Below are 25966 nucleotides of genomic sequence, written 5' to 3'. Positions count from 1 at the left end.
AATATTTTCAAACATTTCAACCGGCTAGCACGAATCCCCTCGTAATTTATGTTTCGCGAGAAGACTTCTACGATCAATTTGTTCCAGTTTTATTTTTCATCGTCGAAGGCGTGCACACCCGCGCAAACGGCAGTTGTTCGCCGTAACGATTTTCCTCGGCCCACGAGGCGATATCAATGGTGAAACGTGGTCGCGGGAAGAGCGAAAAAATTATGCCGTCCGGTTTGAGAGGCGGTGAAACGAACTGAAAGCGTCCTCTCGTATCGCGACACAAAGGCTCTAATGACGTGAGCTTGTCAGCTCACCCACGCAAACCAACTGGAAATCGCCCTTCGTTCCTGTTTCCCGCGGGAATCGTTAGGACTGGACCGCTTTTCGTTCGTGAAGAAACAAGGGAAAAAATGGCGCGCGACTGAAAACAGTATTTGAAAAGGGGGTAAGTGGAATAAGGCGATAATAAGCGGACATCGGTGTTTAACAGAGCAGGAGGCGACTTATAATCCAAGAAGGCGGTAGTAGACAATTATTCATTTAGGCAAACGAGGATTGAACAAACTTCGAACGTCTACAGACATTGTTTCCGATACAGTTCTAATCTTAATTGAATCACAAGTAACAGCCGTCTTTATTTTTCGTCGTCGCTGCGTAACCGAACCTTTCGTTATATTTTAATTCTCGACTCGTGACACTAATGGCTCTTGCGACAATGTTTCTCCGCTATATCACGCCGGGAGATCATGAATATTTATAAAAGTAATTGGAAACCTAAAAGTGCACGTATCCCCGACAAGGTTATGCCATTTATCTGATTCAACGAACGGCCCCATTTCGAAATTGCAGTTCAAGAAAATTACACACACGAATCTGCGCCGCTTTCCGATCCGTATCGCGATCCATAGTGTGGCAAATGTAATTTACTTCCTACCAGAATCGTATTACTATACGTTTTTTACTTAAAGATCGCAGGTCCACTCCTGGAACCGACTGAAACTTTAATAAGTCGCGGCCGCGAGCCTGATGATTTATTACCATCGCGATCGGACGCGACGAAACCGCGGTTTTCTTTCTGTGCACGATTTCGGTCGTCACGCGACTCCCAATAAAAACGAAACGCTGATATAATATACATCGATAACAGACAGTAATGACGTCAAGCGAGGACTGACCTACATTCGAAGTTTCGCAAGAATATTTCAGGAAAAGCGCGATACATGCATGCTCGCGCGCGAATACCTATATCCTAACTAAAGCATTCTTGAACGTTTTAATCGTTATAAAGTAGCCAAACGGGTCCGGAAGGATACTAGGAGCGTTTTTCAGAAAAGAAAAAAACTCGGAAACTATTTCCCAACCTCTCCACGTCCCGTTAACATGCACGGTTTGCTCGTAACTCATCTTGACAAATGCACCGTTAGTCGCGATAAATCTGGAAGGATTTTTAATCCGTGGAGAAGAAAGTATGGCATGGACGGGAGGGAGAGACGGCGAGGAAAGCCGGTGAGAAAGGAGAAAATTGAGTTTCCCAAGTGGGAATAGCCGTCGGCGAAGATCGGACTCCCGAGCCGCGGAATGAAGTCGATTATGGGCCTACCCTATCGCGGTTTTGGTTGAATCCAACTGTTCATCGTCTCAGCACCGAGCAATGGGGGCGAGAGCTGTCTTCTAGTAGCCTCCCAAGGCACGTAATTTCAGGTCGACGTTAATTATAACTAGACAGTGATTCGCCTCCTCTTGGTTAATATTCTCGACCCTTTCCACCTTTCATTCCCTTCGTCACATAGTAACCAAAATAGTACGAATCGCCTAATTAATACTGCACAGTTTGCAATTTTAATCTACCGCGAAGGTGCAACCGTATCCAATCCTGTCTGACCCAACACGGACCTATCCTACTGACCCTGCCCGAGTATGCACGCTCGTAATTCGCGTGTTTCATGTTTAATCGCGAAATTTATTTACCGTTGCATGCCATCTACTACGTTTCAACCTAGTTTCAACCCTCCTCTCGTGCTTAACTGCGTCCTACCCATTCCCCTTCTTCACGCCGAATCTGTCGTTAGAAGATACAGGCAAAGGTGGTCCAGAACAGCACCAAATCATAAAGAGCCGTCATCGTCGCCTGCAGCTCGAATAATTTTTTAATTTTTAACTTTTTAATAAAACATCCAAGGAGCCACATTTCCATGGCATTACCATCTCATGAAATCATCGTAGACGCACCGGCCCTCTTGTAAGTTAACCATATCGTCGCCTGGGACCCGTTCGTTTTCCCTTATCTCTCGTTCGTGCAAATTTTCCTTCGGCCAAGATCGAGTTTGTTATTAATCCACGTCACCGGCGCTGTAACTGATCGGCAGCCGTAACTGCAATAACACGAAAGCAGATAACGTTGCCTGGTCAGCACAAGGCGAGCCTCGGAAGTCAGGGACGTTATGCTCGCGGATAAACGCGAACGAAATAGAAGCAGCGAAGCGCGGATGAGTGCACGAAATAACTTCTCCCCGGAGCTCATCTCTGGGCTTGATGGAAGGCGACGTAACTTATGATTTCGGAGCGCGACTTTATGCGGAAGTTCTCACGGCGCGGGGGCAATAAAGAAAGATTAATCTCGAACGAATCTCGACGGACAATATTAAACTACCCACGGCGTAAATTCAGGGGAATACAGAGAGAGAACCTGCTTTCGGACAATCAAATCGTTAATGCATGGTTGTGTCGAAGCCCCAAGAGCAGCGATGCTCCTAAGGAAGCTCGTAGACGTTACCTCGAGCCAACAAACTAATCGACAAGGACCCGTAAACTCTACATAACGAACAAATATTTACAGCTTCAACAGAGGCGAGGCGAGACAGACCCTGGTGACCGAAGCACGAGCCAGGCAATCAAAAGTACACTAAGACGCTTAGTTAACGAAGGAAACGTCGAGATTAAATCACCGATAAATCCATTCCACCCCACGGTATTTCGCAACCGGAGCAATAAGTACTCCGTCCACCCTTTGCGTTCTCCACGAGTGTGGAAAGCTTTTCAACGAATTAACAGGACAAATGGAGGACCCGTTCCGCGACCAACGGGTCGACAGGACGATTCCGCGGAATTCCAGGTAGCCGAGCAATTTGCCCCAGCTCCAATAAAGAGCATGGAGCCCATTATTTCGCGTTTCGGGCTCGTCCCGCGCCAGGAAGCGCCCGACAGCGGCGTCATCGCGACAGGAAACGGAACAGGGCCTGACAAGGAAAAGATTATGCCGCGAGGTTCCGCGACGGCGAGGCGAGCGTCTGGAAATTTCGCCGGAAGTTTTATCAAGTTTTCGACGTGAACGACAAAGGGGAGGATGGGGGTGAGCGTTCGCGACAGAGGCGTCGGGAGAGGGGTTGAAATGAGGATTTTTTTGCACAGGCTTCCCCACCTCAGACGCTCGTTTCTCATCGGTTTGCAACGTTGGTTACGTGCTCCGCTGACGCGATCAATTATCGTCGGCCCGTTCGCAGCCTCGAAACTTTTATCGGCACAACCTCACGTAACTGTGATATTTTCGGAGTAAATTCACCCTAAGCCCTTTCTGGGTTAATAACGTTATTTCGACGCGTGGGTCGTTCGTTTAGGCGCGTTACGCGAACATCCACCCTAGAGGAGCCTCGTCTAACCAGAAACACACGCATTCTACTTGATATTCTATTCTTTTCTAGGTAGAGTACTTGCTACCAAGTTCTTCTGGCTTAACACTACTTCGTTCTACTAATACGATCTGCTATCCCTGTCAGACTTCAAAAAGTCGCTTTGTATCGACCAGATTACGCTTGATACTGTAAGGCGTATTTTTGGGATAGGTACCGTAAATCAACATAAATTCCTCTTAATATTACTTTTATTCCGAACGACTGACTCTCGCTAAATCTGCCGGGCGACTGCCTGTTCGTCGCCGGTTGTCGATGACGCGACACTCTGCTAAACGTTTTAAAGAAAAAAGCAACAATGCTCGTGTGCCGCCCAAGAACGCCGACCAGCTAATTCTTACAATACCAACACTGTGGTTACCGATCGTGTCCGGTTAATAGAAATGTCTTCCTCGTGCACGACACCGATTCGGAAGTACGCAGCTCCATTAATCGGAAGTCTATTAAATTATGCTCTCGATAGAGAAAGCGCAACGTTTAAACCAACCCGCTCGGTGGCCGCGGCGAACCGAAAGGTTCTCCGCCGTACGTTTCGGCTCGTTATCGGATTACGCGATAACGACTTCCTCCAACAAATAATTCCCGACGCCAGTGGCACGGTTAAACGCGCCGGAGGGGCCGAGCACCAATTATCGGAACGCTGTAACAACCGATCAGAGACGCGCGCTGTAAATCGCTTCAACCTTTTAATCGCGCGTCGGGCCAACGAAGATCGGGACGAAATACGGCTCATTATCTGGACATTATTAACGCGAGCGGGGTATCGCGGGATCGTTAATCGAACGGCGCTCACGGCCGAACGTGAAAGAGCCAGATGAGAGCGAAAGGGGAGGAAGGGCACACGAAGCATCGTCGCGCGCGATCGCGAGTCGGCAGGAGCCAAAATTAAACGGAAATTACTTTAAGCTAATAGGTCAGCATCGACCTGTCGTGACGTAGGGTGCAAGCTGCGTCCCTGACTCTCCCGTTTGTCCATTCCCGCCTTCGCGCAAATCCTCCTCCGAGTTGATAAAGACCGAACGCCGAGCGTCGATCTGCTAGGAGAACGTCGGAAACGTCCCGGACTTCTGATTGATAATTGAATCTCGTACGAGACGAAGGGACGAAAAGTTCGCGACTCGACGAATCGAACCATCCTCGTGCTAGAAGAAGATACCCCGATAATGGGAGGAATATTGCATTCGTGCCAGAGGAGAGGACGATATTTTTGACTCCGGAGCCATTCCCATTTGTTCGCATCGCTGGCTAATTTATTCGAGAACTTGGCGCGCTCGTTCGGCACGGGTTTGATTAAATCTCGCCCAATGATCGAAGACAATCTCCGTGGATTTCTGTTCGCGAACAACTCGTGAAATCATTTTACGTGGGCGGCGCATCGCAAACAAATTTATCATCCCGATCGGACTCGGACGGTTGCGACGTTTCTTGGGATATTCGAGCGAAATCCGAAACGATTGTGTAGCGATGGAATCGGCAAACGTGGAAACAGGAGAACCGAACTGTACCAAACTGTACGAGGACTTGGGCTCGTCGAATCGTTAGGTGCTCGAATGTTCGAGGAATACAACTCGAATACTGAACGATTCGAGTAATCATCGGAAAAGAAACGCGCGTAAAGACGTCCGCAAATTTCAACCCTCGACTTTTCCGCCCCGTCAATTTTTCTCCCCCCCCCCCCCCACACACACACAGCCTCAGCGCAGGAAAAGCCAGCACTCGTTCCAGTTTTCGAAATCGTCTACACTCGCGAGTAGTCCCGCAGAATAAATAGAGTCGGAGGACAGGATCGGGAAGCTCCCCTTTAAGTGCATCCGTGACGAAATGATGCTCGGTGTGGTACTCGCGGGGTCGAGGGTTATTTTCGTCTCGTTTGTTACGGGAACCGGGGGTGAATGGCGCGCCATAAACGCGACGTTTTACGTGTTTGTCGAACGGTGCCATTCAACGAACCGTTCCTTTCTCGCCGCCGTGTATTATTCCTCTTCTTGCGCGGCGCCCGTTCGCGCGTCGCGACTCGTTCGTTAATGTCGCGGAACGGTGTTTACCCGGGCCTTTTTCGGGCCTCCCGCCCTTTCCTCTCGTCACGGTTGAATTCCCGCGGCAGGCAGAAGGAGCTCTAGACAGTCCGCGGTCGGCTTAAAAACTTCGCGCCAGTCATCGGAAGTGGCGTCCTCCCGGAAACTGGAAAGTTCGATCGCCGTCGAGCGAACGCCTCCGACCCAGTTTTCCCCTCGAAATTTCGCCCGGCGTGCGTTCCCCCTGTCGGGCCGATAACTCGTCGTAAATTCCAGCAATACGTTTTACTTCGACTCCGATTCGTCAGGCTTTATGCGGCCGGGCTTCGAGCGGTGCACGTGTCCCGAAATGGAACTGTAATTGGAATCGGCCCCGGAGATCTCGCGACTAATCCGCGCAGCTTTTCTGGACCCAGCTTGCGCGCGGAATTCGGGTCTAGTCTTGTTCACCCGGGTGTGACGATTGTCCTGCCGGCGATTTTCGGGTATCTGGAAGGGCGTTGGATGAACAGGGTTGTTAGGGGAATGTCTTGTGGTGATTTGGATACTGCGAGGAGAGGTTGAGTGCTGTGGTACATGGTATCGTTGAAAATTTTTCAACTGGGATGCTCAAACTTGAATAGTCCCACGCGGAACTCGTCGAAATTGATCCGTAGCACTCGAATACCAACCGAATATTCCTCCGTCGAAGCACTTCAACGGTTCAGCTCCTTAACGGAGCAAATACTCCAAATACTGAGCAGCGAAATGGAATCGGTTACAAATACAGGCTGTCGAGTGCCGCGATTTAGGGGGATGCCAGGTGAAAGCGCGCTGGAGTCGAAACTCCGTTATCAGGAAACGTTCCCGGCCTTCCTCTTCGCGAGTGATTGGGAGTATCCTCTACTCGCGACGTGACGAACGCTCGCAGGGAAGATTCGCGACGCTTTCGAGCGAAACCATGGAAATGCGGGGCTGTATATTAAAGCAGGCAGAGAAAGCTCGCATTTCGGGGCTGAAGATCCTCTGATCTCATTCACCGTCGACGAGGAAACGGGGAGTGAATTTTCAGTAATTGGACAGGCGTCGTGCGCCGACGGATCTGCTGAGAGAGGATATCCATGCGAATGGGGAGCTCTGGTTCGTCGAAATTGCTAGACGCGAACTCTTCAGACCTCTTTAAAAATAAAACGAAAGAGAGGGGAGGGGTCTTGGGCAAGGGATCCCGGGCCACGAAGAGAGGAAGGCTTCTGCGGCTAGGGGTACTCGAGAGGAACTGTACGAGCAAACTTCCAGATATGGGTGATCGTGGCGATGGCTACTTCTCGCTGACCGAGTAGAGAGCTCCAAGACCTGGCTTGCGGTCGCAGTTAAAGACGAGTGCGCATCGTAAACTTTTTTACGATCTGTGCCCTGCAAATACATCTTCCCTTCGGCGGCCCGGGGCAGTATAAAACTGCCATAGCCTCGTACATAAATAAAGTGAAATAACTTGCATAGGTAAGACGTCCGGGAAACCATTTTTAAAAATTTAAAATTTTTTAGGACTCTTCTACGCTGTTTTCGATTCGTATGCACCTATACTAAGAGTATGTGAACACTTCCTTAACTGGAGTAAGTATCTAAAAAAAGTTACGAATCTACTAATGAATGTCATTTATGTTTCTATATTTAGTTTCCGTTGCATCAGAGAATATATTTTATTGAATGCTTCATCAGTAATAAGAGAAAAGCAATTCAATCTTCTTTTCATTAACGTAACGAAATAAGTTGTCACAAGTGTGCTCTTATCATTTCTGTTAGCAACCTTGGTAGATAAGATATTAATCTAGCTACATAGTAATTTCTCCGTTGTATCTGAAGTACTATTACTCCCTCTACTTTTTAATATCTCATCATAAATGTTTTCCAAATGTTGCTTCAAAACGATCCCATAGTTCCTCTACGAAATCGATGTTACCAAATACACACTCGAAACAGAATATGCAAACAATTTTCTAGCAATAATTCACGGTGTACGTGGCGTACGGTCAACGTGGAAAGTGTGTTTATAGAGAATACAGAGAAAGTTTAAACGTGTACAGTCGCATGCGTACGAATATAACACTATAAAAATAAAATAAGAACCAAAAGTGCCCAGGACTGATCTATAGTTAATATCTAAAGTTCGAAAGTACACTGCTTCATTTGATCAACGCAAAAAGTACAAAGTTATTCCCGAACCGAATCCCATATTTTCCGAGGCGTCCGACCAAGCACGGTCATATTCTACTGTAGACGTCTGACCCAGTACCGCTGCACGGATTCTCGCCTACGCCATTCTACTGGCGACGTCTGACCAAATAATACATGCATTGAAAAATCCAGCGAGGGGAATCTGATTCTGAATAAAAAGTAACTGTATTTTAACCGTGATGGATCGCGATCCCTTCCTTTTCTTTCCCCCCGTAATCTCGCTCATCGTTCACGAGGCGATGGGAGCTACTGGAATTCCGATACAGCAGTTCCCAGACATCATTTCTGAAAACCGTTGATCGTGTTCGATGAATCAAAGCATACCATCAATCACGGTCGCGTTTCTACGGTTCTAGTTTCTTTCCAATTACCGAATAAACATAGCAGACATTGGGACGAACAAATACCGTGGTCAAGGCACAAAAACAGTCCAACTACCTCTCGATTACGAATTTATCCACCACAGCCTAGTTAGCGACGCTCGCAGAGGAAACGATCCGTCCGAAAATGCATAAAACGAACGAGCACCGCGACCTCGGGGTCTCTCCTCTGATTTTCAAATTCGGCTCGACGATGGGACAAAACGTTAATTCAAGCTCAAGAGAACCCACGTGCCTCGTAAAAGGCAAATCGTCGAGACCCGGAGCGGCGTTCGAATCGAACTTTCCCACTAACCGATTGCGGAATAGGCGAGGCACTTTCAAAATGGCGCTATTCCCTCGGAGCAGAAGCCAGTCACGGCTCATTCCTCGGAAACTCGCATTGTCCCGACGAATTAAACCCTCGCGGGCGAACGACGATAACCTCCGCGCCTCTATAAAAGTAACACTCTCGGGAACCATCGCCAGGACAAAAGCCGAAACCAGGATCTTCGCGGTTGGCCGCACCGGGGTAAACAAAAGTTCTCGATAATAAAAATTTTTTGTTTCGAAGAACACCGCAGTTGTATCAAATCCGCCCGTCTACTTGTAATACTATAATACTAGGTCATCCTGAATCGCGGATTGCGCCGGTATACCGTTCGGTGTTTTACCGAGAGTTTTTCCCAACGACGGAATTTACAAGTCCAGGAAGAATTTCGTCCTTAGAGTGTGCCGGAACGCTGGCCGGAGAACAATACGAGCGCGTAAAACTTCCGAACAGTTTGTTGCGCGAAGGAAGCTAGATAACCGCGAAACTATCCAGCTCCGGATTCCGGTCTTTTGGGAACCTCTGGTAACATTCTGCGCGATGTAGCTATGCGACGCACTCGATGGAACTATTTAACAGATTTCGCAAGGTACAATAATATCGAGCGAAACGAAAAATGCGATTGGAGAGGAAGGAAATTCTAAGCGCTACAAAGTAAAAAACGTGATTTTTGTTTTTTTCTTGTTTACTCCCCCATGAGATAGGGACTTGAAACTTGGCACAGATTAGTCTTTTTTGATAACCTATCGAAATCGGTCTAAGGGCACTTTTGACCCCGAAACGCGGCTATACCCTCTGTGTGTTTCGTGATTCCTCTTTAACTTCCACTGTTCTCGACCGACCCGAGTGAAACTTTTTTTTATCCTGCATAGAACGTTTACAAATCACACACACTTCGTAAGAAAACGCAAGCGGAGACTTCGACACGAATAAATCCAAGTGCACCGGTTGTCAATAACAATGCTTACACCGATCGTCGTTTCCAATTTAACGGAACGACTCTCGAGCGTCGATTTCAATTTTTTCCCCCCTCAAATCCTGGCGTTCCAATTCGGCGCGATCGGGGCCGATTGGGCGCGAGAATTCCGTTTTCGGGGCTCCGTCTCTATCTGGGCAGCCTTTCCGTCCCGCTGGAGCGCCGATAACGTTCGGAATTCGAACGAAATAACAGTTACGTACGGAAGATTATCGACGCACGCGGAACGAGCAACTAGCACCGAACAATGCGACGACGAAGCGAAGGGGAAACCGCGAAACGCACGAAACACGTCGGCTCTGAATGCGCAGACAGCAATCCGAATGCATCGCGGGCCAATTCGCCGTCCAGTTAGATTATGCAGCTGCTTGCTCGTCCTATCGAGGCGAATGATACACACAGCCCGATGGATACTGATTGCCGTAAATTATAATTTCATGACGTCCGCCCCAGAGCCACCGTTACGCGAACCTAATCACGTCGAGGTATCGTGCGCGACGATTGAAAATTACTCATTCAACGAGATTATCGTTGTTTCTGTTGCGAACAAAGATCCTTTGACCTCGTTTCAAAAGTCACGAATATGAAAATGCGACGAGGAATAACGCTAAACGAATAACGCGATGGTCCGCGCGAGAGCCTTGGAAGACCCAGAAGAGAGTCGTCGTTGAGGAAAATCATTAGCTATGGCTTAAGCCACCGGGCCGCTATCAGCGAATGGAATTAAAGCGTTAAAAATAGACGGCCACGACTGACCGCGAATGGAATTAAAACGTTGGAAACAGACGGCAGCGTGAGTTTTCTAGCAATTACCACGACCTGGCGACGCGTCGGCTGGCTGGGCGTCGAGAGGTTGAAAAAAACCCTGTCGCAAAAATTAAATGCGCATTCTTTATCGCAGGATCGAGGGTAAATTTCTAATCGAGAATAGGGCACGCGCAACCACTCGAGTGTTTGCAGATGGTTAATGGTATGCGTACAATAATTATAATGGAATATATCGAATTCATTGTGTGCATAGGGTTTATTACACGAACAGTAACTCTAAACGTTCATTAACAATAACTTGACTAACTGTGGTACAAGGAATACACGTTTGCTCGGCAACTTCGGAATATTGCGCAGCATCTTCATACCTTTGCAAAAATATGAAAGTTATTGGCTTCGTTTCGAAAGTAATCATTAAATCCTTCAAGGAACAATTAAAATATTTCGAGGAGAATGCCTATCGACGATTAATTATATTTAACACACGCGAGCTAGCGTCTCTTGCTGCTCCCACCTAACCTGATTTCTCTTTTTCTTATCGAGTTACTCTAGCACCGCGTGGACCCTCCTCTCGTCTGCGACTCTCACTGTAGAGCTTAGTGCTTTATCCGTTTACCTTCTGTCTTTTGAGCAGTGTCTCCAGCACGTTCGGTCGTGGATCACAGAGGGAAACTCTCTGTGTACGTTTCGCCGACTCATTCGAGTCGAAGCACACCTGCTTTTCGTCCACCACCACCATGGCACTCTTAAACGCATCTGCGCCTCTCGAACTTTCCTCCGCGCAGAACCGCCACGTAAAACGGCCATCGTTTCATGCTACGGACTCGTGACATTCGACTCGACGAGAAATCGAGTCCGCGAGAGCCTCTGCGCCCGAAATACTTGGCTCTCGATCGGAAATTTCGACCGACATTCGGAGAACTCGAATGACGAAATACGATTCGAAGTTTGTTATTGTATTTTCTTCGGAAGATCCTTTGGAATTCTACCGTGGGAGAAGCCTTGAATTGTCCGCCCTTGTATTTACGATCGAAGCTCAGAGTTCACGCACGAAGAAGGGCACGTTCCTGCCCTTATTAAATGTACGAATGGAAACAGCGAAGTGAGGGACAGAAACGAGTCGAGGGAACGAGCGAGGGAGGAAAGTGACGCGATGCCTTTCACCGGGTCTCCATTACCTGATTGCCCAGTCCCGCGGGATGGCCGGAGGGAGGGACGTTGGCGTTAAAGCGTCGCATTGTGCCGGGGTCAGTCCACAAAGATCCAGAACCAGAAGAATGAGACCGCTTTCGCCTGCACGATGGCTTTGGCGAATCGTTCGCGGCGAGATAAAACGTCCCTGGCGAAAACGAGCGACGATTTACTCGATTTCATCTCGAACTAGGATAATCGACACCCTATCAACCCCTCCGCTACATTAAAAAAAAATATCTGTTTCGAACAGATTGCACGCGAAACAACGAACGAGTCCCTCGAGGGGGAAGTCTGGTCCAGACAAGGTTTTTTTTTTCCAATGCACGTAATTTTAAGATGTAATTTATTTTTGTTCTTGAAACTTTTTTTACGTATGTAAAACGTAAGAACGTAAGAAAATTTGACATTAAAGATATAATTTGAATATATACGCGTATAGATATGTGCCCATCCTTTTTACGAAGGCGAGGTTCTCGTGTATGAAAATGAAAATTTCTTTTGGTTTTTTTTTTTGTGTCAAACCAAAATTACGACCCGCATCTTGCCCGTAGATAGGAGGTTTTAATTGTGAGGTGCTCTACAAATGTGCGTCGCAGTCGACTCAATGTGAATATCTCTTGTTGAACAAATTTCTACAGACTACTCAAATATGTACGAAAATAGGATAAAAAGTTCGATAGAATTAATTATTTTTTTTTCCATACCAAACAAATTCACGAAAAACCGCTTTTTTTAGACCTCCTGATTCAGGATACCCCCTTAACAAGGGGATCCGTTCTCTTTTGGCGCGCAAAGACCCCGATTTAGGGGCCGAAATTACGCGTCTCCCCGACACGGCGTTCGCGATCCAACCTCAAAGAGTACAATATAGCCGTGACGGGCGGGATGTAATATTTTTAAGCCGCGTGTCGCGACGTCAATACGTCCAAGAGAGGGCTGGGGGCGGGAAAAAAGTATGCATACAGAGCCGACCCCTCCCCCCTCTCTCCCCACCAGCCCCCCCGTTCGATATATCCCGATCCTGGCTCGCGCTCGACGCGGTTAATTTCGATGAAAGGTCGCCCTCCCTGCGTCGGGGAAGGTCCGAAGGAAAAAAAATTCACGGGCACCGCGTCTCGAGGAGATCCCACGCGACGGGCCGTCGTAAATCATCGGCTCCGCTGACCCAGATCACCGGGGTTGCAGATCTCGCGCGACGATCGGCTTCAACGTTATTCCATCATCTTGGACGTATCTGATCCGCGCGAAGGGAATCTTCGACTACCGAATTTTTAGGTCGAGGGGTACACTTTTCTCTGACGGTGAAAAATAGATTCCTTTTCGGTAATATTCATGGTGGTTGAGGTCTATCGAATATTTATATCAAATTGTATGGCGTACATTTGGTATAGAATATTCGATATTATGCGATGCGTGTATAGTCGGTCGCATAAATATTCGTACCCTCTGTGTCTGTTGAAAAAATTTGCTTGAATTAAGTGGAAGGTTTGATGCTTCCAAGTGTACGCTTGTATGACTATGTTGATGTATACGTAAATATATACCTGTATATAAGATTGTTCATATACGGATTTATAATAAAAAATTAATTTGGAAATATATCAAACATACTATTTGATTTAATGAAACTTCTTTAATAGGCATAGAAGGCACGGGTATTTATAGGATCGTATGTGCGCTATATAATCCCGTAAGTACATTCTATGTCTATGGACGAAATTTGTCTAAATTATTATGCAGAAAATCGTGCGAATTGCCTCGAAAATGATGAAGAAAAAAAAGAGGACCGCCAATACGTTGGACAGGCTTCTGCTTCAGCTCGGTTTTGTTTCATCCTCCGAGTCTCCATCGTTATCGATCATTCGCCACAGCAGCTGGAGATCCTTATTAGCGGTTCTAGAGACACCTCGAGTGGATTTCTCAATGCGGTTCGTAGCCTTCCATCGCGATTCCAGGTCGCCCAGAGCGGTACTTTACCGCCCAAGTCTTAAACGGTCGAGACCTCGATAATCCCCCTTTGCAAATTACGACACTTAGAGACAGCTTAGTCTCGAAAATTGTCCTTCCCCTCCGAAACGGTGTCGGAGTGTCCAGCCAAGGAACGCCGCAGTTGCTCGTCGAACTCTAATCCAGGCCTACCTATACTCATTATGCGCATCGCGAACCGACGCTATTTAAGGCGATACAACCGCCGGGTCTGTCGATGATAAATTGGCACCCGTTATTATTCCCTGTCTGCGTTACGGAATCGCGAAACGCTGCTGGAAACTTCCTCGATAGCCGTGAATTAATTCTGCTATTCGCTTCGCGAAAAGAATAAAAGAGGGAAGAGAGAGTCTGGCGGATCTCGCAATTAACGTGGTTCTTCGTCGTATTTTTCCGCGGGTGCGTTGAATACTGAGATGATCTTACAGAATTGAAAGGGATACGAAGAGTTGGGGGCGCGCTAGAAACAGGCCACCCCGATATATCTTTTGTCGAACATTGGAGAGAGGAAATGTGTTAACAAGAAACAGTCTGGGGATGAATACGTGATCGATCATTGGATTGAAACATTCCTCGATTGACAGAGATGTGCTCGCAGAGTATAATTACGGATGTTTACGGATTTTCGCTGGGATCTCTGTAGAGTGAACTTCGAGGCCCCGTTTCTTATCCTTTTCTTATTTCTTAGGGTACTGTTTCGAAGCTATCCAGGTCGACACGCCTGGGGACGGCATATTCTTTGATTTGTGCCCTTTCGATCTCGTGTACGAATTTTCCTTCGGGAAGGTTGCGAAACTATGGGCTTAATCTCCGAAAATGAACGAACGAAAGTCCAACGAAATTCCGACGCGCTCCGATATACGAATCATATCCAGAAAATCGAATTGTTCGCCGACTCCTGACGTCCTCCTAGCCAATATTCTCCAGCCGATCGTTTGATCCACGACTCCAGCGATAAAAAGATTCCTCATTTCCGTACAGCCTGGCAATTCAACAAGGCCAGTCGTTTAATACGATCCGCCCCCTCGCACTAAAGTCGAAATGAAAACCGTAAATAGATTTCGCGAGCTCGCCTAACGCGAGGCGACGATCGTTAAGTTTTATTTTACGAGATCGCGTTCCCCTCGTAAACCGATTGCTCGAGCCTTTCAGCCTTTTTTTTTTTCATAGCGATTCGTTTTAATCCAGACCGTTACTCTTGCTCCGAGTGATTCTCCCCCTCTCTCGTTTACGATTTCTGTCTTTCGCCACCCGGGAACAGTCGAAAATTCAGTTGGAACCACCCCACCACGCCTGACGACTAATTCGATTAGGTCGCAAACTTCAGGTTGGAGGTAATGCCATTCATTACGGCGGATGGGGCGCGGGGGACGGGGGAGTCCTCGACGCGTTTCATCGCCAGGACGTTGCGAGCCTATTTTCGTGGGAATTGTTCCGGTCGGTGGAGGGAAACAGGACGACTGATCTGGTTTTCGAATCCCAAACGGTTCAACCTTTTCCACTTCACTGCCGGGTAATTTGTACATTCAATTTATAATTCGTACATTTTTAACGAAAATAACAGGCAAGGTAAGCCGCGAATTGGCCACTTGAAATGTTCGACGCGAATTTATTCGTTGGGTATCGATAAGAATAAGAAGTACTCGTCGAATATTTTTGAAAGAAGCGTTTCCTACGACGGCATCACAAATATCGATGATACACGTTTAGGGGTGGTGTTTTTTTACTATAGGTGGACATCAGGAGGATCGACTCGGTCAAGTCGAATTCGGTTAGGTTTGCAATTTTTTCGAAAATTAATTTTTCTCCCTTCCTAGGATGTATTGCTTATACCTCGGTCTGGCCAGAGTCGGTCACGCTCTACTTACTCGTGTCTGGCTAGCCACTCGCATTTGCATAAGTGGCCACTGGTATTTTGAAGAAGAAAGGGCCGAGGGGAATGTGATGCGACGAGTATAGAGCATTTAGGGAGAATCAAGGATTACGATACCTGCCTTCGAGTAACGATTTTTCACAGACAAAAAGATTCATAATATTTCTGCCGATCGAACCACAAATCAGACTTCAGAGGAAAACTTGGCGAACACACTCGCGGTCGTTCCCTCGTGTTACAGGAAGCCACAGACGTAACGATTTTATCATGGAACGAGTTGCATACCTATCGCGATATCTATCACAGATAACATGTCCTGTGGTACGTACCTTCGTACGCTTTGTCGTAAGAAGGCATACTTGTGGGAGCTATAGAGGCAATGATTGATATTTTATCTGAGTTACTACAGAGCCACGTTGCATAACCTCGAGTATGCTTCACAGAGTAGGTAGATTTTCGTACAATTTTTCTTTCAAGAAACAACCCTCCACCGATCCTTACAACACCAATTTCCTCTGCTATAAGTTAACGCTCATCTGCTTCCAAGTAATTCACACGATAACGAAGCTTCGTTAAAAATGAATCGGGTCCTATCACGCGCACTCGACAATTATTTAAACAATCCTAGCAGCGCTAGCCGTGCAAACTATCACAAGAAAAATCGTTACGCGCCGAATTCTTCCAACCGCACTCCGACCTCATTCTTCAACGATTCGACGTGGAGAAACGTGACACAGCTATAACGTTACAACCCCCGCACTTTCCTCGATTTACCCGAAGCAATTCGGCGCGAGTTACATCGCTAGGTCCGCGGTGTCCCTGTAAACGGATCACTCACCGATGCAGACGAAGAGCGCCGCGAAGAAAATCGGCGGGAAAGCCCTCGAGGACGAAAACATCCTGGCGGCGTGTGCCGAGCTCGTACTGCGAGGAGGACACCGTCAGTTCGCGGCGAGGATCCTTCCAGGCAGGAGCCGCCCAGAGGGGCGGGACCAACGATGCCCCGCGAAACGAAAACAGTTAAGGATAAAACGCACTTGCACCGACTCGAATCGGTTCCCTCGATCCTCGTTGCCTCTCGATCCACGGGGATCCGTTTCCTCGTTGATTGACTCCGCGAAAGCCGCGAGATCCAGGATCCCCCTCGCGATCCTCCACTTTCTCCTCCTCCTCGGGACAGATCGATCGAAATATCTTCGCGTACAATTTTCTCCGATTCGTCCAATTAAATTTCTTCTTTTTTTTTTTTCTTTCGGTCCTTCCTTTCTCCGGCGACTCTTCTCGCGTTCGATTGTTTCGACGATCTCGAGGGACACTGGGGGATCGAACGCAATCGGTCGCGAGGTTCGATCGCAGGGCTAACGTAAAGGCGCGTCCTGACACGTACGTCTGGTGCGGCGCCGCCGTCGGACTGAGTTTCTACGTTACGCTGCAGCAGTGGCGACGCGACGCGCCTAGCCTAGGGTAGCCGCGCCGCGCCATCCGCGTCGTCGCGCGCGCTTATCTTCCGCACCTGTGTGGCCCCCCCTGATTTTCGGTTCTGTGTGCGTGACGTGCTTGCGCCCGCGCCCCGACGACTCCAAATTTTCGGCGTGCTCGGCGTGGCCTCCTTCGACGTGGATCGAAAATACTCTTGCTGGGAGTTGTTGACGAATGTTTACGTTATCTCCCGTTTTACGATAATCGTTGACAATTCGATGCTGCACGCAGTAACGTAACTCGACGCTGGTTTCGTACCCTTTTATCCGACAAAGTTATTTAATTATCATTTTATTGGTTCCCGTCAAAGTTCTCCCGGCTATCGTATTATTCAATACGCCACGCTGTCGTGCACCGACGCGCAAAGTTTAATTAAACAACCATGATTGCGAAGCTATTAAAAAATTTCAGTGTAAACGCGTCGTTGCATTCTCGATTTCGTGTAAACAAATTTATCTTCCCATTAATTGGAATATTAAGTTGTACCGAAAGTTTCTTTCGCGAGTTGCACTCAATTATTTTACGTGGTCGTGTTTATATAAATAGACAATCTAATTTCATAGATATTCATGTCGTAACAGTAACGGAGCAAAATGAATCGTGCACAATTCAGTAATGTAACGGAAAACAGAAAATATTGTGGATGTATTACTTATTAGTAAAGCGAAAGAAACTTTTCGGACAACCTAATATTTCACAGGTATATTATAACAAGATAATATTATGACAAGAAAATTGTTATCGACTTCGGTATTATTCGATATTGGAAAACGACCATTCGAACATCTCCCGAGTGCTCGAATACTTGTCCATTCGGTCACCTGAATAAAGATCGCCGTGCTCGCTCGTTACATAGCCGTACGAATATATTCGACAGCGAACGGGGAATTCGAAATCGGACAACGAGGAAAATTGCCATCGATCCCCGATCGTGAAAGTAAATCATTTCGGACGGTCCATGTTTCTTCGACGAAGCCAGGAACGCGTTTAATTTCCCTGCAGCGCGTTCCCCGTAGATATCCACCGTTTACATATCGAGTCGCATCAACGTTATTGCAGTACGCATTCACGCGGCAGTTATCGGCCCCGTATACACTGTGCCCGTCCTATGTGCATTATACGCAGGCAACATTGTGCCCGTCCGGCATCAATCATGAGATTTCCTGCAGGTGAACGCAGCCAAAGGTTTCCACGCTTTCGACGCGTTTCCTGTGTTCTATCGCGCTACGATCGATCCCTGTGTGACTCGATTCTTGATCAAAACTCCGCCTTCCTGCGTGGCCGCCGGAAGCGTCTTCGTTCGAGCTTCCTTTTTTCGCAGCGCGAAAAGTCTCCGCGTAGCACTCGAATAGCCAAGGATCTGAAGAGCATTCGAACGATCATACGTTCAAATACTGTTTGAATAGTCGAGTATTCGAACGGTCGAGTGCTTGGATAGTGTCCGAGTGGCCAACTATTCGAATGGTAGCAACCTATCGAGTATAATCGAGCAGCTGGAAATTTTCTTTGAGAAAGTCCGTGCGAGAAATCGGCCCGGACTACATTTTCGCGCGAAAATAAGTCTTTGAATAATGCACGTTTGCACACGTTCTCGAGTCACCGTGTGCTCCGAAGGGAAAGCTTGAAATTTAAATTACTTCAGCGTGATTTTTTTTTCTGACGAGGTTGGTCCCGCAAAGAAACGCCTTTGATGATTTTTCTTTTCACGGTGACGAGTGGGGAAACTTTCTTTTTTTTTTTTGTTTACTTTGAAGGGAAAATTAGAAACTTTCTTCTTCCATGCAAAACACGTTACACGCGAAGGTATGCACGCTATATAATATACGTATGCGGATCTCTCGCGGTGCACGTATGCGTGTTCTACTTGCGAGAGAAAAAAAAAATTAGAATACACCGCGATGGAGCATTTCGTTTCTTTTCAATTTTAATTAAACATCTGCGTAAGTACTTAAATACTTTATTGAAATACTAAAATAATGAACTCTACGCAATTGGACCCGCAGGGTTTTAATTTAAATTTTAATTAAACATCTGCGTAAGCACTTAAATACTTTATTGACATACTGAAATAACGAACTCTACCCAATTAGACCCGATTATAAATATTTGACACTTTGTTTAAACGCGAAGAAATAAAAACATATTAAATATTACTCCCAGAACTTATACCATCAAAAATACCATTGTTTCGATTCCTTTCGATGTAAAGAGAACTTAAAAAAAAAAAAAAAAAAAAACAATAGTTGCCAGACTCTCCAGTCCCGATTGCCAGTATTAATCGATCACAAGAGTGGCGGTACATCGCGATAAAGCGTTCGCACCTCAACGGAGGCTACAAAATGCTCATTACCACCTGTCCGAAAAATCGACGCGGCGGTTGGCGCTGAGAAAAAAAAAAAGTAAAAAACGAGACGAGTCGAATCGATACGAGCGGAGGGAAAAAAAAGGGAGAGCCATGAATGGCACATTCGATGGCACTTTGACTCCCCTCGATAGAATTCTACGGGCGAGATGCCTCGCAGCATTCCAACGGGACAGCAACAACCCCCTAACATCCCCTCGTTCCTTTTCTGTCGGCGAACTTATCGCAAAGTCTATTCCATTCTTTTATCTTCCCTCGTTTCGACCCACATGGCCCCTCAAACGCCTGCCAGAGGACTTGCGATATCTGCTTCCAATTAAAAGAGCAGAATTGGATCGCGTTAAAAAAGGCAGACTCCTTCCTCTCTGGACTCTGGGAACATCCACGAGGGCGAGAGGAGGAACGTGAAGGGTCTTTCGGGCTCGACGGACCTCGAACAACTCTGGGGATCTATCGATTAACCCCTGGTCGACTTATGTTCCGGAGGGGTCGACAAACCTTTCCGCGGAGGGTTGAACGATGCAAATTCTTTCTTGAAAGAAACGTATATAATATTCGTTAAAATAATCGCAACGTCATGTATATATTTAGACGAAGAGACAATGTTTAATTTATTAAACGAAATAATATTCCACTACTTTAAAACTCTGACCGCCCAGAATCATCCTCTCCCGCCAACAAAAGCCCATACAAAAAAATTCCAGCCCTCCTTCGCGTCTCATTATTCGCCTCCAGCAATAAAATCAACCCTCGGCTACTATCTCATCTATTTACCATCCATCGAGAGAAAAGAACCATGGAAAAGAAACGGAAAATCTCTGCCCAAGAAGCGAGGCGATAACGCAACGTTCCCTTTATTCCGTTTTCTTTTTCCTTTTCCTTTTTTGCCCGAACGATAAATCGCGCCGGTTAGCTCCGTAAAACAAAAAAATAATCCCCTGCAACGTATATATCCGTTTAATAACGAGCGCGGAGGACACAGTCGGATATTAAGTCGAGTCCAGTTTATCGAAGTGGCTGGTTTACAAACTGGTACGGGCAGTAATTCATCGTCGTAACGGTTCCGCCCGGCTCGTAACAACGCCGCGATAATAAAGCCGGACCCCGGGTCTTAGTTTAATAATTGATATTAACCCCTTATACGGGGATACTAAAACTCGCCTAACGCCCCGGCGCACAACAGCTTCGCCGCTGCGAGACGCTGCCCGTCGGCCAGGATTGTTCAATCCTCGCCGCGTGACTGCACGTTGCGGTATTTACCTGGAAAGTTGCACACCGTTACTCGAGTACTATCAATTTCAAGCTGGACATAGAAAGGTAGAATACTCATTCGTTCGACGCGAGCAACGCTTGACGCTAGGTTGGATAGACGGATTCCTACACTTTTAGGCCGATCGCACACGGCCGCAACCGATCAGTTTCAAACCATTCTAAAACTAGTTGCATGAGACCGTGGATCTAGGTAAAACAAAGATAGTGGGGTAGGTGAAACAAAGACCGAACGCACACGGGCGCAACCGATATGAAATTAGCGTTGTACACCGTTTGCGCTCTTTGTTTCACCTGCTCCACTATCTTTGTTTCACCTAGATCCACGGTCGCATACAACTAGATTCAGAGTGGTTTGAAACTGATAAGTTCCGCCCGTGTGCGATTGGCCAAAGAGTGCAAACGGTTTGCACTCGAGACACTAATTTCAAATCGGTCGGGCCGTGTGCGATCGGCCTTATTCTTAACCCCTTGCGTTACGATTTAACCCTTTGCACACGAGAGGTGACCCTCGGTCACCATTAGGTTTCACACAGCAAATCTACAATACCTAAGGTGTATCACCATAAAGTGATTGACAGTGCAATAAAGGTCAGTAAAAGGTGAAGTAGAGTCTCAAATTAGTTTGCAAGTTATTGGATATGGGAGTCCGAAATAATTAATACGCTTTATATATTAAAAGAAATACACTCTATTTCACACGACGGCAGGAAGGTTCTTTTCATTAAGAGATCTCATGCTCGACTGACTAAACTTCGACACCAGAAGGAAATCAGGGTCCTCTCATATCTTCCGAGTGTTTAGGTTTCACGTCGCCACAATTCGACTCTTAAAACAAAGTATCGACGGCGATACGTGTAAACACTTCGGAGAACGCCTCAAGAGAACGATTCAATTTTGACAACGAACAATAAGTTCATTCTTCGTGAAGCGTATTGATAATCCAACACGAGTCAACCTAAGCTTAGCATTCGAGTTACTGGTAGATACCAGAAAAAGAGGTCTCGAGTGCAAAGGGTTAATTACCCCATCAGAAATCAAATATTCACCTAGAAATCTCTAAAGCCCTCCCTTCTACAACAAAACCCCTGCCTCCTCCCGCCGATCCTATTCTAAAATCTTTAAGAGACCACAAAGAACTGGCCCGAAGATTAAACCTAGTAACCTGCATCTACTCGCCTAACCAGGGTACACTTAACGCCACGTTGGATCACGGAAAGATTAATGGTTGGAAACATCCGCATGAATTCAGCGCGTCGCATCTACAAACGCGATTTCACGCGCCAACAGCGCGAACAAAAGAAGAAGAGCGAGGCGCGGGGCGAAAAGGGCAAAAGGAAAAAAAAAATAGCAGGGAGAATAGGTGGTGCAAAAATTTAATTACGAGGCTGGAACTGCGGTCGCGGCACGCTCGTTTACCAGCGTTCGCGTCTCGTTGCGCGTTTCGGGGTTCACCTTTAAACTGGGTATCGTTACGCGTCGTTTTCGCGCTGACCAAAAAAGCTTCGCGGTATCGCGGACCGTTTTTCGTTCGACGAGACCGACGACGACTCGCAACGGCTCGTAAACGAAACAAGCGCGATCGGGCTCGCGATTTTTTCCCGGTGCGCTGCTTTTAGGTCGATTCAGACTATACGACACGGACCATATCGACACGTACCAGCACCGACACGACAAAACATTAATACGCGCGTTTTAATGGAACTATTCGCGCTTAACAGACACCGACCTGAACGTTCCGTCAACGGGAATAGTGTGAATAGTTCCATTAAAACGCGTGTTTGAATGTTTTGTCGTGTCGGTGCCGGTACGTGTCGTTGCCGGAACGTGACGGTCCGTGTCGTATAGTCTGAATCGACCTTTTCTTCGCTCGTTTCTCTCGCGCAAATGACGACGAACCTTGCCAAGAATTTAACCGTTCTCAACCCTTGTCGTTGCTCGCCACCACAGGGACTTCCCTTTTTTTTTACTTTCTAGCCATTAAGTAGGCGCACCGAGGTAAACTATGCCTGATGCACGGGGTACGTTTTGGAGAAGTCTGGAAACTTGGATCGAAACAAGTCTTTGTGAAAGTTACACTTACTCTTATTATTACACTCGTAGGGTTGGAGATTTTTATCAGAAATTTATAACGCTACTGCCAATACTATCTTGAAAATTAATATCCAGATTCTCTGTACCGGACCATCCTCCTTAAGGGGTGAGTCTGGTCCAGCTAATGTATATTTCTAACGCATATAATTTCCAGATATAATTAATTTTTGTTATTGAAACTTGTTTTACATCTAAAGGGACGTTCAAAGAAGAAAATTTGACAGTGTAGATTTAATTTGAATGTATACATATGTATAATATAGTAGTCGCAAGGAAAGGATTCGGTCAAAACGGTGAGACGCATAGCTCGTCGAATTTTTATCCGATTCACTTGATTCGACGCTTAAATTGAAGGTAATTAAGGTAATTGATTGTATATATCTATATATCTATACATTCAAATTAAATCTACACTGTCAAATTTTTTTCTTCGAACGTCCCTTTATATGTAAAAAAAGTTTCAATAACAAAAATTAATTATATCTGGGAATTATATGCGTTAGAAAAATACATTAGCTGGACCAGACTCGCCCCTTAAGGGATGATTAAAGAAGAAATTTTCATGACCGCGGAGTTTCTCTTCTTTCAACTTTCTTATTTTCGGTTAAGGGGCACGTTTATTTTCCGAGTTTCCTTTTACTATAGGAAAGAGGGACATACGAGGAAAACGCGAGTTTGTTACGCGGGAAAATAGAAAATTTGCGTCGAATGTTCCGCGACCCGCGACAAGGTGGCGCAAAGTTTTTAACAACGGTTTGTTGGGCGAGTTCCACTCACGGTTTCATTTCCCAGAAGCTGTAAAAACGCACAGAAAGCTTCGAGGGCAATTTGCAAAATTTTTATACCGGCCAGTTCCGCGGGCAGTTGTTTAACCGAGTTCCGGGGGCCTGGTCGACGTGGTATTTTCTTTTTTTTTCTTTTGAAACTTTATCCAGCGCTGCAGAGAACCAGCGTAAAGTTGAGGGATAAAATTTATTGCCACCGAAAAAGACAAGGCGGGCCTAGCGCGGATATAAATTAAACACTGCCGAAATAAAGATTATTCGTTAACTTTAACGTGTTAGGGGATTATCTCTGAAACTAATTATAAATTAAATATTAACTCTTTGTATAACAAATGAGATTCGTATTCTCTTCTGTTACTAGAGAAATAATTTTCCTTTCGGTATTTTCTATATTACGGTGCGAATAGCAAGTTCGATTTAACCATAGTAATCATCCGGAAACATATAGAATGTGCTTTTTCTAAAGAGAAGATCTTACGAAAAACTTTCGAATATAAGAATATCTTTTGCTCTCGATTTATGAATAAACTTTGTATTATGATTAGATTTTCTATTTAGTAATATATTGTACAGTACCTCTTATCTCGTATTAATTCCATCCTGTACACCTGTACAGAATCATCAATGAAACTTTTTGCTTTCTGAAAGACTTGGACGATTTCTCCACGCCAATCTGATGGCAGCACCGTCCTGACTTGACCCACGAAACGCCACCTGAATGAAGAACACTTGAATGAACTTGAAACTGCAATATCGACGGAAAGCTGATACTGCAGAAGCAACATATATGTATACATGGTATATACGTAGCGAGTAAAACTTCTAGAATGCCGTAGTATTTCTACGTGGAAAACGTACGTGTGTGCCCAGTCGAAAATTTCGTAGTATGCACGCATCGTTCGTTGTCGCGTCATTATTTCTCGAAGAATGGAAGGTGAAGTGAGGATTATTGTAAAATGGAGCGGAAAGGAATACTCGATCGCGGATATGCAAGAGGAGGACACCGTTCTAGCTCTAAAAGAGCGCATACACAAGGAAACCGGTGTCCTTCCCGAACGTCAAAAGTTGCTGAACCTCAAATTCAAAGGTTATGTTTTGAATTGTCTATGCGTCTCTCTCTTTCCCTATGATTTGTCTCTAAGATAACGTTCACGAATAATTTCTCCCGGACCTTTCGTTTTCCTAATCGAAGATTTAGGAAATCAGTTACAGCACGGTTATTGATATTATTTAAAATTCGATCGAGTCTCTATAGAATCTTTCTCTTCACCAGGCAAAGCAGCTCAAGATGAGGACATCATAGGTAAATTGGGCCTCAGGCCTGGATTCAAGCTAATGCTGATGGGCTCTCGTGAAGAGGACATCGCGGAAGTAAGTCAAGCGCCGAAAGATATGCCTGACGTAGTTAATGATTTAGATATCGAAGAAGAGGAGGTTGAGATCGAGAATGCAGAGGTGTATCTCTGGAAAATCCAAAAGAGGATCAATCAATATACGATTGTAGAATTAAATCCACTCAGAGAAGGAAAGAAACTTCTTGTGCTGGATATAGATTACACTTTGTTCGATCACAGATCGACAGCAGAAAGTGGCGTGGAACTAATGCGTCCTTATCTTCATGAATTCCTAATGCAGGCTTACAAAGATTACGACATAGTAATTTGGTCTGCTACTAGCATGAGGTGGATCAATGAAAAGATGAAGTTACTAGGAGTATCCAACCACCCGTATTACAAAATAGCATTTCACCTTGATTCCTTAGCTATGATCTCTGTTCATACCCCCAAACATGGTTTGGTTGGGGTGAAACCCCTTGGTATTATATGGGGAAAGTATAAACAATTCTCGGCGAAAAACACGATAATGTTCGACGATATCAGGAGGAATTTTATCATGAATCCACAGTCTGGATTGAGAATAAAACCTTTCAGGCACGCGCACATTACCAGGAGTAAAGACAGGGAGTTGTTAAAATTATCGGAATATTTAAAATTAATAGCCAAAGTCGAGGATTTTCAGACTCTCAACCATAGAAAGTGGGAGGAATACAAAGCAAAGAAAGCCAAACAGGAAAAGAAGAACGAGACGAATACCGACGAGTAAAGTTCTTAAGAATGTTAAAGACTTGTTGAATTTTATCAATCTTCCCACTATCACAGAAAATATTTAGATTTCACCCTTAATTAGTGGTCGACACGAGACGAAAACAAACGTTCTACATTCTGTATAAAGAAGAACATGTAAAAAGATAACATCTTTTAAGTATTCTTCCATGGATGATAATATACGATAATATTCCCGATAACGTTAATTAATCGTTATTCACAGTGCTTAAAAATTTCATGTTACACCGCATAAATTCGCATATTTTCACACGCATATTTGTATTTATGACGTACTTATGAATTATATAAAACGTGTACAAACTATGTAATCAAAAATTATCTAAATAAAACCTTTATATGTAAAAAAAAAAAAAAAAACTTGTACTTATTTATTATTGTAAGCAGATAACGAGTGACGTAGTTGAACTAGATGGAATTTTAAGAGCTTGCTGAAATTCTGTACTAATTTTTATCGGCTC

General features: G+C 45.6%; 2 protein-coding genes across 2 annotated transcripts in view; one reads left to right on the top strand and one right to left on the bottom strand.

Annotated features, from left to right (window-relative positions):
- Positions 1 to 17213, bottom strand: part of LOC128875474 (uncharacterized) — a 92185-nt gene extending 74972 nt beyond the window's left edge. Inside the window, exon 1 of the mRNA XM_054121096.1 lies at positions 16232 to 17213. Coding sequence (XP_053977071.1) covers positions 16232 to 16292 — 61 coding nt within the window. The 5' untranslated portion in view covers positions 16293 to 17213. The remainder of the gene's footprint in view (positions 1 to 16231) is intronic.
- A 6989-nt stretch (positions 17214 to 24202) lies between these two features.
- Positions 24203 to 25832, top strand: LOC128874784 (ubiquitin-like domain-containing CTD phosphatase 1). The gene is made up of 2 exons (XM_054119846.1): positions 24203 to 24469; positions 24656 to 25832. The coding sequence occupies exons 1-2, from the start codon at positions 24310 to 24312 to the stop codon at positions 25483 to 25485; spliced, it is 990 nt and encodes a 329-aa protein (XP_053975821.1). The 5' UTR covers positions 24203 to 24309; the 3' UTR covers positions 25486 to 25832.
- The last annotated feature ends 134 nt before the right edge of the window (positions 25833 to 25966 follow it).

The sequence above is a fragment of the Hylaeus volcanicus genome, chromosome 4, assembly GCF_026283585.1.
Source record: "Hylaeus volcanicus isolate JK05 chromosome 4, UHH_iyHylVolc1.0_haploid, whole genome shotgun sequence".
Classification (NCBI taxonomy): domain Eukaryota; kingdom Metazoa; phylum Arthropoda; class Insecta; order Hymenoptera; family Colletidae; genus Hylaeus; species Hylaeus volcanicus.
The sequence above is the reverse complement of the archived record's forward strand: the minus strand, read 5'-3'. Positions and strand labels throughout refer to the sequence as shown.

Excerpts from the sequence above, each read along its gene's own strand:
- LOC128874784 (XM_054119846.1), top strand. The coding sequence starts at position 24,310 with ATGGAAGGTGAAGTGAGGATTATTGTAAAATGGAGCGGAAAGGAATAC. Across the intron at positions 24,470-24,655 it reads GCTGAACCTCAAATTCAAAG|GCAAAGCAGCTCAAGATGAG; the intron begins GTTATGTTTTGA and ends TCTCTTCACCAG.